Raw genomic sequence first — 14,701 nt, 5'->3', positions numbered from 1 at the left:
TGGATTATCCTCCTCAATCTTCTCTGGACACGCACGTGCACACGCACGAAGCTTGCGAGGCACGTCAAAACAAAGTGTAAGTCAATGGTGGCAGCAGCAACAGCTATAAATGTTATAAACCTTAGCAGCCCATGTGTTAATGGTTAATAACATTAAAGGACGCCACCAGCAGGTGAGACGCTCTCACTGCAGCTCCACTTAACTCTTTGTATGCCGTTCCCACATCGTATGGTGCCTTTCCTGAACTGTATTTACAGTAACAATATTAACTCTTTTACTGCTTCGGACGTTCCCGTTCGCCCCAATTTTGAACCCAGCTCGCTGCCAATACGGCTTGTTCTTTTTTACCTCGTCTGATGACTGTAAGCTGATGAGGGGTCTCGCAGGTGTGTATAGTAAAAACATCTCCCGTAACGCTGCTCTCAAAAATCCACCGCACGTAAACAATAATGGAGTCCCAAATCACTTCCTGACTGTTTTCTGTGGATCTGTTCTAGAAAATGCATTTCTATGCTCTGAACGACGGCAAGCGGAGCGGCCCAATTCACATTAATTCTTTGCATAAGGCTGCCCTCTGCCGCCAGCTTGGCTCAAGTACACATATGAGCGTGTATTGTAGAAAGAATTAGTTTGAAAATTATCAATAGATAATTTTCTATAACATCGCAAAGGTAAGCTGCTTTTTGCTGGCACCAGCCCTAATAAATAAATAATAAATCTGTCAGTAGAACTGTTGTTAAGTCTTAAAGCTATACTGTGTGCTGGTTAGGGAAAAAAAAAAAAAAACACATTTCCCATAATGCACCACGAGATTCACTTCCTCATTCACAGCCATATCTTTTTCTGTCTGGCTACTTTCTCCCCACATCGCTCCACGCCCCCTTTTTCTGTGGACTCTAGCTCGTCATTGAAAGGGTTAATGCTGCCGTTGACATGTCAGCTCGTCATTGAAAGGGTTAATGCTGCCGTTGACATGTCAGCTCGTCATTGAAAGGGTTAACTCTCAAACTCACTGAAAATACCGTAAACTAGTTTTGACTTACTGTACGTGATGAGCCTCTGGTGATCACTGATGTCTGTGGTTTGTTAGGGTTAGGTTAGGGTTAGGGTTAGCCCTAACCCTAACCCTAACCCTAACCCTACGCAAAGTGAACATCCTCCATAAAAACCCATTGATCTCCATAAAAGAAGCTTAATTTTCTAGAAAAAATACATTTTGATTCCAAGGCTGGCATTTTTCACTGCAAAAAATGATGGCTTTTTGTTGCTATGACAACCAGCTTCCTAACAGTTCCGGGTCGAGGTTGAAAAAAGTAAAATGACCAAAAATGAATTGGTAATTAAGGGCAATTAATCTTTCAGTTCAGCAGTTCCACAGAGCAGAGTATTATAACATAATGTTATTAACCATTAAAGGTAACATAATGTTATTAACCATTAAAACACTTTGTAAGCCGGGCCGTACTTGCCCGTACTTGTCCGGACCACCCAGTGCGCCGGTCGTCTATTCCCGTACATTCCCGTACTTTTGATATAAATGATAATAATCCAAAAAAAAAATGATCGCCATTCTTCTCTGTGTCTTTTTGGAGCCATCTGAAATGGTTAACATCCTCCTCACTCCTTTTCTGGAAGTGGGTGTGCTACTCGTAGCATCCAGCAGGCCGCGCCGTTCACTTACATTCTAGCTGCATGCATGCCTGGCCATTTGCTCCCTCCCTCCACGGAGCAGACAATCGACCACAACAACACCCAAAATGGCTGGATTACAAGCGTCTATGTTTCTGTACTTGGATCGCGGTCTCAATCACGCTCGGGCACCGCTTCCCTATCGCTATTTTTGCTGTTTCGCCGCACGTAAACGAATGGAAGAGATCTCCCCTCCGCGTCGCCAAAGTAAGATCGCCGACCTCTAGGATCAATATACACGCTCGTACTGAGCCCTCCATTACGTGTGTTATCATGTGGGCAAACATGTTTATACATATGTTTGTAAATAAATAGCTTATTTCTTCGGCAGTACCTCTGTTCAGGGGGTTCAGGCGCGGCTGCCATAGTGTTAAAGGACCAGTATTATAACATGTTATTAACCATTAAAGGACCAGTATTATAACATCATGTTATTAACCATTAAAGGTTCAGTATTATAACATGTTATTAACCATTATAACATAATGTTATTAACCATTAAAGGTTCAATTATAACATGTTATTAACCATTAAAGGATCAGTATTATAACATGTTATTAACCATTAAAGGATCAGTATTATAACATAATGTTATTAACCATTAAAGGACCAGTATTATAACATCATGTTATTAACCATTAAAGGACCAGTATTATAACATGTTATTAACCATTAAAGGACCAGTATTATAACATCATGTTATTAACCATTAAAGGTTCAGCAGTTCCACAGAGCAGAGCTCGTCTCGGCTGATGAGACGTCATCGACGGAGGAGACGAAAACCCAAGACCTCCAACATGGACCGAGTGAGAACACACACACACACACACACACACACCACACACACACACACACACACACACACACACACACACACACACACACACACACCAAGGACTTACATGTAGTATATTAAACCCTCCTCTGAGGTGCATTCATGCAGCAACCGTAGCAGAATGAGAATGAAATGGAAGGATTAGTTCACCCCCCCCCCCCCCCATTGATTACTCATGCAATGAAGATTTGAGTTCAATAATAATATTTCGTTTTTAGTCGCATTCCTAAGACAACAAAAATGATTATAGTGAATTTACCCAATATCACTAATCTTACTGACCAATATAATGGATCAATGTCATTAGTCTTACTGATCAGTATAATGGATCAATATCACTAGTCTTACTGGTCAATATAATGTATCAATATCACTAGTCTTACTGATCAATATAATGGATCAATATCACTAGTCTTACTGGTCAATATAATGGATCAATATCACTAGTCTTACTGATCAGTAGAATGGATCAATATCACTAGTCTTACTGGTCAATATAATGTATCAATATCACTAGTCTTACTGATCAGTAGAATGGATCAATATCACTAGTTTTACTGATCAGTAGAATGGATCAATATCACTAGTCTTACTGACCAATATAATGGATCAATATCACTAGTTTTACTGATCAGTAGAATGGATCAATATCACTAGTCTTACTGATCAATATAATGGATCAATATCACTAGTCTTACTGATCAATAGAATGGATCAATATCACTAGTCTTACTGATCAATATAATGGATCAATATCACTAGTCTTACTGATCAGTATAATGGATCAATATCACTAGTCTTACTGATCAATATAATGGATCAATATCACTAGTCTTACTGATCAGTAGAATGGATCAATATCACTAGTCTTACTGGTCAATATAATGTATCAATATCACTAGTCTTACTGATCAGTAGAATGGATCAATATCACTAGTTTTACTGATCAGTAGAATGGATCAATATCACTAGTCTTACTGACCAATATAATGGATCAATATCACTAGTTTTACTGATCAGTAGAATGGATCAATATCACTAGTCTTACTGATCAATATAATGGATCAATATCACTAGTCTTACTGATCAATAGAATGGATCAATATCACTAGTCTTACTGATCAATATAATGGATCAATATCACTAGTCTTACTGATCAGTATAATGGATCAATATCACTAGTCTTACTGATCAATATAATGGATCAATATCACTAGTCTTACTGATCAGTATAATGGATCAATATCACTAGTCTTACTGGTCAATATAATGGATCAATATCACTTGTCTTACTGATCAATATAATGGATCAATATCACTAGTCTTACTGATCAATAGAATGGATCAATATCACTAGTCTTACTGATCAATATAATGGATCAATATCACTAGTCTTACTGAGATCAAACTCTGCTTATTCTGATCTCACACTGAAAAAGCATCTGCTGAAATGCTTAGTTTTTATTGTGTGTGTGTGTGTGTGTGTGTGTGTGTGTGTGTGTGTGTGTGTGTGTGTGTGTGTGTGTGTGTGTGTGTGTGTGTGTGCGCGTGCGTGCGTGCGTGCGTGTGTTGCAGTCATCATCGTTCAGCAGCATCACAGACTCCACCATGTCTCTGAACATCATCACTGTTACTCTGAACATGGGTAAGAATATATTAATCTATTATTAACCTTTAATTAATCAATTAACCTTTAATTAATCTATTAACCTTTAATTATTCTATCAACCTTTAATTAATCTATTAACCTTTAATTAATCTATTAACATCATCACTGTCACTCTGAACATGGGTAAGAATATATTAATCTATTATTAACCTTTAATTCATCTATTAACACTTATGTTGCAATGATTTTTTCCGGCCAATGTCTCGTGTTGCCATGGTTACCATAGACTTCCATGTAATTGTGCAAGTGTGAAAAAAGTGCACACCCATGCCTAGATGATGCACCACGTGTGTAGATGCTGTTCACAGCTTTCAAACAAAAAAATCCGCTTGGAAATCCGTTCAGGCATTCTTGATTTATCAGCCATTATGTTTTCTTCAGATGTAAACAAACATGGCTGCCATGTTTGAAAGAATGGGTTGGTATGGGGGTTAAACATGCAATTTCGCGATCGCGATCATGCCTAATACATTTCTGGAGGTCCAAAAACATTTTTTGAAAAAAAAGAAATTGAAAAAAAAAATGAAAAAAAAAAAAAATGAAAAAACGGCCCAAACTCGGGAAACTCGGGGTTGGCACAGCACTAGTACCAATACAAACTCGGGAAACTCGGGGTTGGCACCATATGTGTTAACTCATTGACTGCCAAGGCCCGAGTTTCCCGAGTTATTACAGTAGTCCCAGGCTGCCACAGCCCGAGTTTCCCGAGTTGGAAGCCATTTTGAAAAAAAAAAATGTTTTTTCTAAAAATGCCTCAAATGTATTAGGCACTAGAAGGTCGGCCGGCTGCGCCGGCCTCCCCTCTAGGTCGTCGCGTTGCGTCTATAGGAGTAAATATTCGTCGAAAACAAATCCCTGAGGTACAGGGTGGCCACGATCTGATGGTTTTTTTGAGAAAAAAACATTTTTTGAGAAAAAAAGTTTTTTGAGAAATAAAAAGTTTTTTGAGAAATAAAAAGTTTTTTGAGAAAAAAAAATTTGAGAAAAAAAAATTGAGAAAAAATGTTTTTTTTGAGAAAAAAAAATTGAGATTTTTTTTTTAAAATTTTTAGAGAAAAAAAAAATTTGAGAAAAAAACATTTTTTGAGAAAATAAAATTGAGAAAAACAGTTTTTTTGAGAAAAAAATGTTTTGAGAAAAAAAAAATTGAGAAAAAAAAAATTTAGAGAAAAAAAAAATTGAGAAAAAAAGTTTTTTGAGAAAAAAAAATTGAGAAAAAAATCTTTTTTTGAGAAAAAACATTTTTTGAGAAAAAAAACATTTTCTCAAAAAAAAAATTTTAGAGAAAAAAAAATTTGAGAAAAAAAAAGTTTAAGAAAAAAACATTGGAAAAAAAAAATAATAATAACTAGAAAAGAAATTTCTAAGAAATTTTAAGTGTGCCTGCAGCTCGCTAAGTGTGTGCAGAGATGTGTGCAGAGAAGTATAACTTCCTGGGCATCTCCATCGTGGGTCAGAGCAATGAGAGGGGTGATGGAGGAATCTACATCATGTAGTATAATTATGTAACATATATGTTACATATATGCAACATATATGTAACATATATGTATATATCATGTGTTTACAGAGAAGTATAACTTCCTGGGCATCTCCATCGTGGGTCAGAGTAATGAGAGGGGTGATGGAGGAATCTACATCGGCTCCATCATGAAGGGTGGAGCTGTGGCTGCTGACGGACGCATCGAACCCGGAGACATGCTGCTGCAGGTGACCTCTGACCCTTAACCTGACCCTCACCAGAACCTGGATTTAAACTGGGTTTACAGTTGAGGACTACTCGTTTTAAACTGGGTTTACCAGTTGAGGACAGGCCCTCATTTTAAACTGGGTTTACAGTTGAGGACTACTCATTTTAAACTGGGTTTACAGTTGAGGACTACTCATTTTAAACTGGGTTTACAGTTGAGGACTACTCATTTTAAACTGGGTTTACCAGTTGAGGACAGGCCCTCATTTTAAACTGGGTTTACAGTTGAGGACTACTCATTTTAAACTGGGTTTACCAGTTGAGGACAGGCCCTCCTTTTAAGCTGGGTTTACAGTATTTTAAACTGGGTTTACAGTTGAGGACTACTCGTTTTAAACTGGGTTTACATTTAAACTGGTTTTACAGTTGAGGACAGGCCCTCCTTTTAAGCTGGGTTTACAGTATTTTAAACTGTGTTAACAGTTGAGGACTACTCGTTTTAAACTGGGTTTACATTTAACAGTGAATGCCAGCCATTTTGTTTAATTTTACCTTTTTATGGGGGCCAAAATCATATTTTGTACTTAAATTACATATATAAATCTATGCTTCTATCGAAAGCCACACTACCCCTCTTACAAAGGAAAACATGTATAGTTATATATATATATATATATATATATATATATATATATATATATATATATATATATATATATATCCTATCACCAGTAAGACTCCCTAATCGGCTCCACAAATAGGCCAAAAGTTTGTTTTACCAATTATTACACTCTATGTGAACATTTACATCAACAAATCCCAAGTACAGGGCATCATCTGGGATACAATCCCTTTTATGCCCATATATGGAGATCCCTAACATAATCCCTTTCATGCCCATATATGGAGATCCCTAACAGAATCCCTTTTATGCCCATATATGGAGATCCCTAACAGCATCCCTTTTATGCCCATATATGGAGATCACTAACAGCTAACAGAATCCCTTTTATGCCCATATATGGAGATCCCTAACAGAATCCCTTTTATGCCCATATATGGAGATCCCTAACAGAATCCCTTTTATGCCCATATATGGAGATCCCTAACAGAATCCCTTTTATGCCCAGTTGGTTGCTAGGGTAAAAAAACATGGTTGCTATGGTAAACAGTTGGTTGCTAGGGTAAACAGTTGGTTGCTAGGGTAAAACCATGGTTGCTAAGGTGGTTGCTAACGTACAACAGACCAGCAACAACAGACTGTTGCCACAGCAACGTACACAAAGGTTTGTGTACACATGTGGTGTGATATCATACTGAAGATATATGACATCACACCGTACACAAACAAAGGTGTGACGTGTGACGTGGGACGGACGGACGGACGGACGGACGGACGGCCGGTGGAGGTTTTCATAGTAAACTGCTCCCTGACGGTCGCAATTAGATTTGGGCTTCAATAGAACATGTGTAAGATGACATAGATCACATTGATATATACTGCTATTATGACTGCTGTGTGTGTTTTAGAGTGCTATGGCCTTTGAAAACCACCAGGTGGTGTTCTCCTACTATCTGATCACACATCAGAAGAAGGAAGAAGAACGTCCATTTTATTTTGGTCTGGGCCTTGTTTGTTTACATCAGTGCCAGGCCTTTTAGCTAACATGCTATAACACTTCAGAGCCCTTGATCGCTATCAAGGGATTCCAGCCGTGCCTAATGGATGGCACGACTGGAATCGTGTGATTTTTTCGAGTTTTCTGAATACTTATAGTTCGTCTGGGAAGCACGGAAAGTGTATAAACGAACGTGTATAGCTAACGCTAAAGTGGCCGGAACTAATGTTCGGTTATACCGGTTTCCCGTCGGACTGTGTTACACTGGTGCTACAGTCAAATCGGCCGTATCGCTCCGTTCACGGAGGCTCACGGCTAACTTCTAGAGCGATTTTTTTTTAATTAAAATGATGTCATGAAAGATAAAACGTTTGATTTATTAAAAAGACGTAAAAGACGTTTATGGCACTGGGTGAGTTAAACTGGGTTTACAGTTGAGGACTACTCATTTTAAACTGGGTTTACATTTAAACTGGGTTTACAGTTGAGGACAGGCCCTCCTTTTAAGCTGGGTTTACAGTATTTTAAACTGGGTTTACAGTATTTTAAACTGGGTTTACGGTATTTTAAACTGGGTTTACATTTAAACTGGGTTTACATTTAAATTGGGTTTACAGTTGAGGACAGACCCTCGTTTTCAATGCAGCCGAGATGCAACAATAATCAACAAGATATGCTGTACATTTACAGAACCAATGTTAACATACAATCAGGAGAAGAATACTTAGAGAATAAACAAGGAACTAAAAACAGAGATTTACCAAAACATGAGCTAAAGCAGTTGCAGTCTAGAACAAAGGTGTCAGAGAACATCGTCTTGGCCTAAAGGCAACGTATATATGATGCAGTACTGTGTTTGGCCTCTAGGTGAACATAATATGATGCAGTACCTTGTGTGTCCTGCAGGGGTCATGTATATCAGTATATGATGCAGTACTGTGTTTGTCCTCTAGGTGAACATATGTATATATATATATATATATATATATATGATGCAGTACTGTGTTTGTCCTCTAGGTGAACATATACATATACATGATGCAGTACCTTGTGTGTCCTGCAGGTGAACGACATTAACTTTGAGAACATGAGTAACGATGACGCTGTCCGAGTTCTCAGAGACATCGTGCACAAGCCTGGGTGAGACGTACACGCACGCACGCACGCACACACACACACACACACACACACACACACACACACACACACACACCTCTGAATGACATCATGTTAGTGTGTGTAACAGTAAGTGTAACATCACAACATAAACATACAATATTCATACAAACAACAACTGACACTCGTCATTAAAATGCCAATCATAAAACACAGGAACTTACTGTATTCTCCCCTTCATTAACTTGGCCTCAACAGTTAATCATACCAAACTGTTAGTGAACTAGTTGAATAGTGAACAGTTAATCATAGCAGACTGTTAGTGAACTAGTTGAATAGTGAACAGTTAATCACACCAAACTGTTAGTGAACTAGTTGAATAGTGAACAGTTAATCACACCAAACTGTTAGTGAACTAGTTGAATAGTGAACAGTTAATCATCAAACTGTTAGTGAACTAGTTGAATAGTGAACAGTTAATCATCAAACTGTTAGTGAACTAGTTGAATAGTGAACAGTTAATCATAGCAAACTGTTAGTGAACTAGTTGAATAGTGAACAGTTAATCATACCAAACTGTTAGTGAACTAGTTGAATAGTGAACAGTTAATCACACCAAACTGTTAGTGAACTAGTTGAATAGTGAACAGTTAATCATAGCAGACTGTTAGTGAACTAGTTGAATAGTGAACAGTTAATCATAGCAAACTGTTAGTGAACTAGTTGAATAGTGAACAGTTAATCATAGCAAACTGTTAGTGAACTAGTTGAATAGTGAACAGTTAATCATAGCAAACTGTTAGTGAACTAGTTGAATAGTGAACAGTTAATCATAGCAAACTGTTAGTGAACTAGTTGAATAGTGAACAGTTAATCATACCAGACTGTGGTGCATTGCAGTAGATTAGAGTTTATCATGATTGATTATGTGTGATGTTATAGAGTAGATCATGTGTTCATTCATTATATTAATATCTAGGTCTGTATGATGATACTAATACCTGATAGTTAGGAGTAGAGAGGTCTTCAGTGGGCCTCAGTAACTATTGTTTTGGTAAAGCCTATCTTGTTATGGTACAGCTCGTTCCAGAGGCCTTGAAGCCACACAGTATAACTCTAGTGTTGTTATGGTACAGCTCGTTCCAGAGGCCTTGAAGCCACACAGTATAACTCTAGTGTCTGACCATTCTTCTTGGCAGAACTACTTTACCACTGCCCAGAGTGTTAATTGTACTTCTGTCCATGATATCATGTTATATAAACTTGACCACCACCACCACCTAATATAAATTGTCTTGTCTCCTCATTTTCTCATGATTATTGATTGATCTGAATTCCACCACAGTGCATCCTTGACACGTTTAGTTTAGTTTAGTTTATTTCAATCATTCTTGTGGCATCATACACATCTTTTTTTAGTAAAGAAAATACAAAGAAAATTACTCAATGAAATAGAGCCACATTTCTGCAAGACTACCTGGCTGCAGACACTAGGGTCCTGTTGATGTCCACGGGAGACAGGAACATCAACAAGTGGCAGGAAGTGACCTCACACCTCTTTCTTGCTCTACCCCATGGAGGTTCTGTTTAGGGTTAGGGGGTAGAGTTGGGTTGTCTAAAAGATAAAAGATAACATGTACACATAGCGACAATGCGGCTCAAAGGGACTGTAGTGCCTTGGACTGCAAGGCAGAGACGTCACGTGACCTCCACAAGCGGCATGAAGTCACTTGACACTGTGAGGTCACTTCCTGCCACTTGTTGATGTTCCTGTCTCCCGTGGACATCAACAGGACCCTAGTGTCTGCAGCCAGGTGCTGCTCCATTTCTGACCAAAAAGGCATAGGCTGAAGCAATGCTTATTATGCCTACCCTTTAACAAAAACAGATTTGAGATGGAGATTTCAAAAATGAAGAGAAAAGAAAAAACAAACAAACGAGGAAATAGAGAAAAAAGGAAGCAAGGATCAAGACACTTTTGCTGTACATGTTGGGCTTTCAAAACATGGAAGCAGTGTTTTCTAATCTTATGCAAGTGGGCTATACATATACACATATATACATACATACACATATGCATATGCATACATATACATAACATACATATACATATACATATATATATATATATATATATATATATATATATATATATATACATATACATATATACATATACATAAATACATATATACACACACATACATACCTACTGGGTTTTATATATTTCTATAACTATCAATCATCTTATTTTTAAGTCGTTTTTTAAATATGTTTAATGAGCTACTCAATTTGATGTTTTTATCAAGATTGTTCCACAACTTTACTCCTGCATATGTTATACATCTCTGTTTAGCATTGGTCTTAGCCTTTACTCTTGAGTAAATGCATGTACCCCGAAGTTTATACTTCGTTTCTCTTTTATTAAACATTTTCTGGATACTGTCTGGGAGCACGCGGTTATTAATTTTGAACATAAGTTGAGCAATTTTAAAATCCACAAGTTCACTGAATTTGAGACTGTTTGAATGTATAAATAATGTGTTGGTTGGCTCATAATAATCAACTTTGTTCACAATTCTCATCGCCTTTTTTTGTAGTATGTATATTTGGTTGCTTACAGTTTTAAAGGTGTTTCCCCAGACTTCAATACAGTATGTAATATATGGAATTATTAATGAATGATATAGGATATACAGTGAATTTGTGGAAAGAATATCTTTAGTTTTATGCAGTATTGCGATGGCTCTAGATATTTTTGTTTTTAATTGCATAATATGGGCATTCCAGCTCAACTTATGGTCAATAACCACTCCAAGGAATTTATTTTCATAGACTCTTTCTATTTTTACTGTGTCTATCATGATTTGTATATCTTTGTCAATTTGCCGATTTCCAAATACAAAACGTTGGTTTTAAAAGAGCAATTAAGTGCTAATCTTGCAACTCTATTTTGTGCTAATTGGAGTGTTAAGCCCCTTTTCGACTGCAGTTTTAGCACCACACCATACTACACCGCACCGCACCACACCACACCAAACTATGCCGCACCGCACCACACCACATAAAAATATCTATATTTGTACAACATAGAATATTTACATTATATCTACATGCAGATTGATATTCCTATGCTTTTCTTATATTGTTGTTGATGTACGGACATATTATCTTGCTTATTATTTAGATGTATTACCTGCTTATTGTAAGTTGCTTTGGGTTAAAAGCGTCTGTAAATGCAGACTCATCACTCTGACTAGCTAAATGTGTGTAGTGTAGTGTAGTGTGTAACAGTGTGTGTAACAGTGTGTTAACATGTGTTACAGATAAAAGAAAGAAAAAGTCTGCACACCAAATTTGATGTTCCCAATACTTTTAGTTTTTACTCAGGTGACGTTTCGAGCCTGGTGGCCTGGTGGTCTGAAGAAGAGCCACCAGGCTCGAAACGTCACCTGAGTAAAAACTAAAAGTATTGGGAACATCAAATTTGGTGTGCAGACTTTTTCTTTCTTTTATTGTTAAAGGACCTACACCATGAATTTTCACTTTTTCTATTTTAAAACCTTTTTTTGGGGTCCCACTGGCACCTTCTATCCTCACAAAGTCCTATTTCTGTACATTGTGTCTTTCTCTGGTTTTGGGAAGACAGAGATGAAAAGCTTTCCACAGAGTCAAAAAAAAAAAATTCAAAAGATTTTTTTTTTTCAATTTCTTTTTTTTTCAAAACATTTTTTTTCTTAAAAAAAAATGCAATGCAGAGTTAAAAAAAAAAAAATTCAAAAATTTTTTTTTTCAAAAATGTTTTTTTTTCAAAACTTAAAAAAAAAAAAAAAAATTCAAAACTTTTCAAAAAAAAATTTTTTTCAAAAAAACAAAACTTTTTTTTTCAAAAAAACAAAACTTTTTTTTTCAAAAACTTTTTTTTTTCAAAAAACTTTTTCAAAAATATTTTTTTTTCAAAAAACTTTTTTTTTTCAAAAAACTTTTTTTTTCAAAAAAAAATTTCTTTTTCAAAAAACTTCTTTTTTTTCTGGAAAAACCCCACTAGATGCGCCCCTGAGCAAACAGAGGCCGTTTTGGTATTGCAGCTGGAGAGCCTCATTATAGTAGAGCTAGAACAAACAAAAAGAATGGTCAGTGTTTTTTGAGGGTTAAAACCTGTCTAAGACTCAATTTTGAGCATATATTTATACAAAAAATATAGTTTTAAAAGCATGGTGTAGGCCCTTTAACTAACTTTAGTCCAGCACCCAGCCTACATGGCTCAGGATGTGCATGCCTTTTTAGCTGTCTGACAGCTTATGTTTCCAACATGTGTTACAGACCCATCACTCTGACTGTAGCTAAATGCTGGGACCCAAACCCTCGTAGCTGCTTCGCCCTGCCAAGGAGTGAGTCTCTCTCTCTCTCACACACACACACACACACACACACACACACTGCGCGTGCACGCACACACCGCGCGTGCACGCACACACCGCGCGTGCACGCACACACCGCGCGTGCACACACACACACACACACACACACACACACACTGTTCTGTTAAGTGTTTATATGTATGCAGCTGTGACTCTGTCTCCAAGACAAATAAAATAAAATAAAATAAAATCCAAGACAAATAAAATTGAACCTTGAACCTTGAACACACACACACACACACACACACACACACACACACACATTGCATTGATGTGAGTATTGATTTAAATCCCTAGAAAAATAAACCATCCAAAGCTAAACAATGAACTAAAGTCTACTTACTTTCTACCCAGGTGAGCCCAGCAGCACTTAACTTATCTTATCTTTTAGAATCATATATGTTATGGTTTGTTGTATACAGCACTTAACTTAACTTAACTTATCTTTTAGAATCATATATGTTACGGTATGTTGTATACAGAACTTAACTTATCTTATCTTTTAGAATCATATATGTTACGGTATGTTGTATACAGCACTTAACTTAACTTATCTTATCTTTTAGAATCATATATGTTACGGTATGTTGTATACAGCACTTAACTTATCTTATCTTTTAGAATCATTTATGTTACGGTATGTTGTATACAGCACTTAACTTATCTTATCTTTTAGAATCATATATGTTACGGTATGTTGTATACAGCACTTAACTTATCTTATCTTTTAGAATCATATATGTTACGGTATGTTGTATACAGCACTTAACTTATCTTATCTTTTAGAATCATTTATGTTACGGTATGTTGTATACAGCACTTAACTTATCTTATCTTTTAGAATCATTTATGTTACGGTATGTTGTATACAGCACTTAACTTATCTTATCTTTTAGAATCATTTATGTTACGGTATGTTGTATACAGATGAACTCATCAGGCCCATTGACCCAACAGCCTGGGTCAATTATATAATGTTATATATATTATATAGTCCCCCCAGGAATCCGCGATTCCGCGAAAACGGAATTTTTCGCGGAACTCGCGACCACCCGCGGATTTCTCGGCCATTCGCGGACTTTTCTGACGGCCGCGGAATAACAGTCGCGAGTGGCAGCAGAGCGGCGGGAGTAGTCATTACTACTATTATAAAACGATTTGTACATGGTTTGATCAGTGGCCACCTCATACAGAGCCTGGGGGAATAGCTTAGCTTCCCTCCTGCTAGCACGGATGCTGTATTGTGGTCCGGTCCCACATTCGTTCCTGACAGAAACTGTGTCCTGAACTATAGTTCCTCTATGCCTCTATGGTCCTGGCAATAACAATGCTAATGCAGAAGAGAATAAATAAATATTACACCCATACCAGGTAGTAGGTAGGCTATCCTCTACAATGTGGTTACTATGGGCATGGTTTGGATGACAATATAGTCTTTGCAACAGAAAGTAATTATTAAAAACAATAGCAATTAAAAATAATAAGATTTAATATTAGATTTTTATTATCAAAAATGATTATTCGATTATTCTAACCACTAATTACAATTAATTGTAGCTATTTCATGAAGGGTTTTACTTGATTATTAGAACTATATAATGTTTAGCTTGATAACTGGTCATTTTAGTTTGTTTTTTAATGTCCATGGAATCAAGAAATGTT

The 14,701-nt window shown here is 36.8% G+C and overlaps 1 protein-coding gene across 1 annotated transcript in view; it reads left to right on the top strand.

The window, feature by feature from the left end:
- Positions 1-14,701, top strand: part of LOC308284664 (segment polarity protein dishevelled homolog DVL-3-like) — a 51,262-nt gene that overhangs the window by 21,111 nt on the left and 15,450 nt on the right. The window contains exons 6-10 of the mRNA XM_080725363.1: positions 2,405-2,495; positions 4,100-4,169; positions 5,764-5,903; positions 8,566-8,642; positions 12,942-13,009. Of these exons, the coding sequence (XP_080581489.1) occupies positions 2,405-2,495; positions 4,100-4,169; positions 5,764-5,903; positions 8,566-8,642; positions 12,942-13,009 (446 nt within the window). The remainder of the gene's footprint in view (positions 1-2,404; positions 2,496-4,099; positions 4,170-5,763; positions 5,904-8,565; positions 8,643-12,941; positions 13,010-14,701) is intronic.

The sequence above is a fragment of the Nannobrachium achirus genome (assembly GCF_963921795.1).
Source record: "Nannobrachium achirus genome assembly, chromosome: 5".
Classification (NCBI taxonomy): domain Eukaryota; kingdom Metazoa; phylum Chordata; class Actinopteri; order Myctophiformes; family Myctophidae; genus Nannobrachium; species Nannobrachium achirus.
The sequence above is the reverse complement of the archived record's forward strand: the minus strand, read 5'-3'. Positions and strand labels throughout refer to the sequence as shown.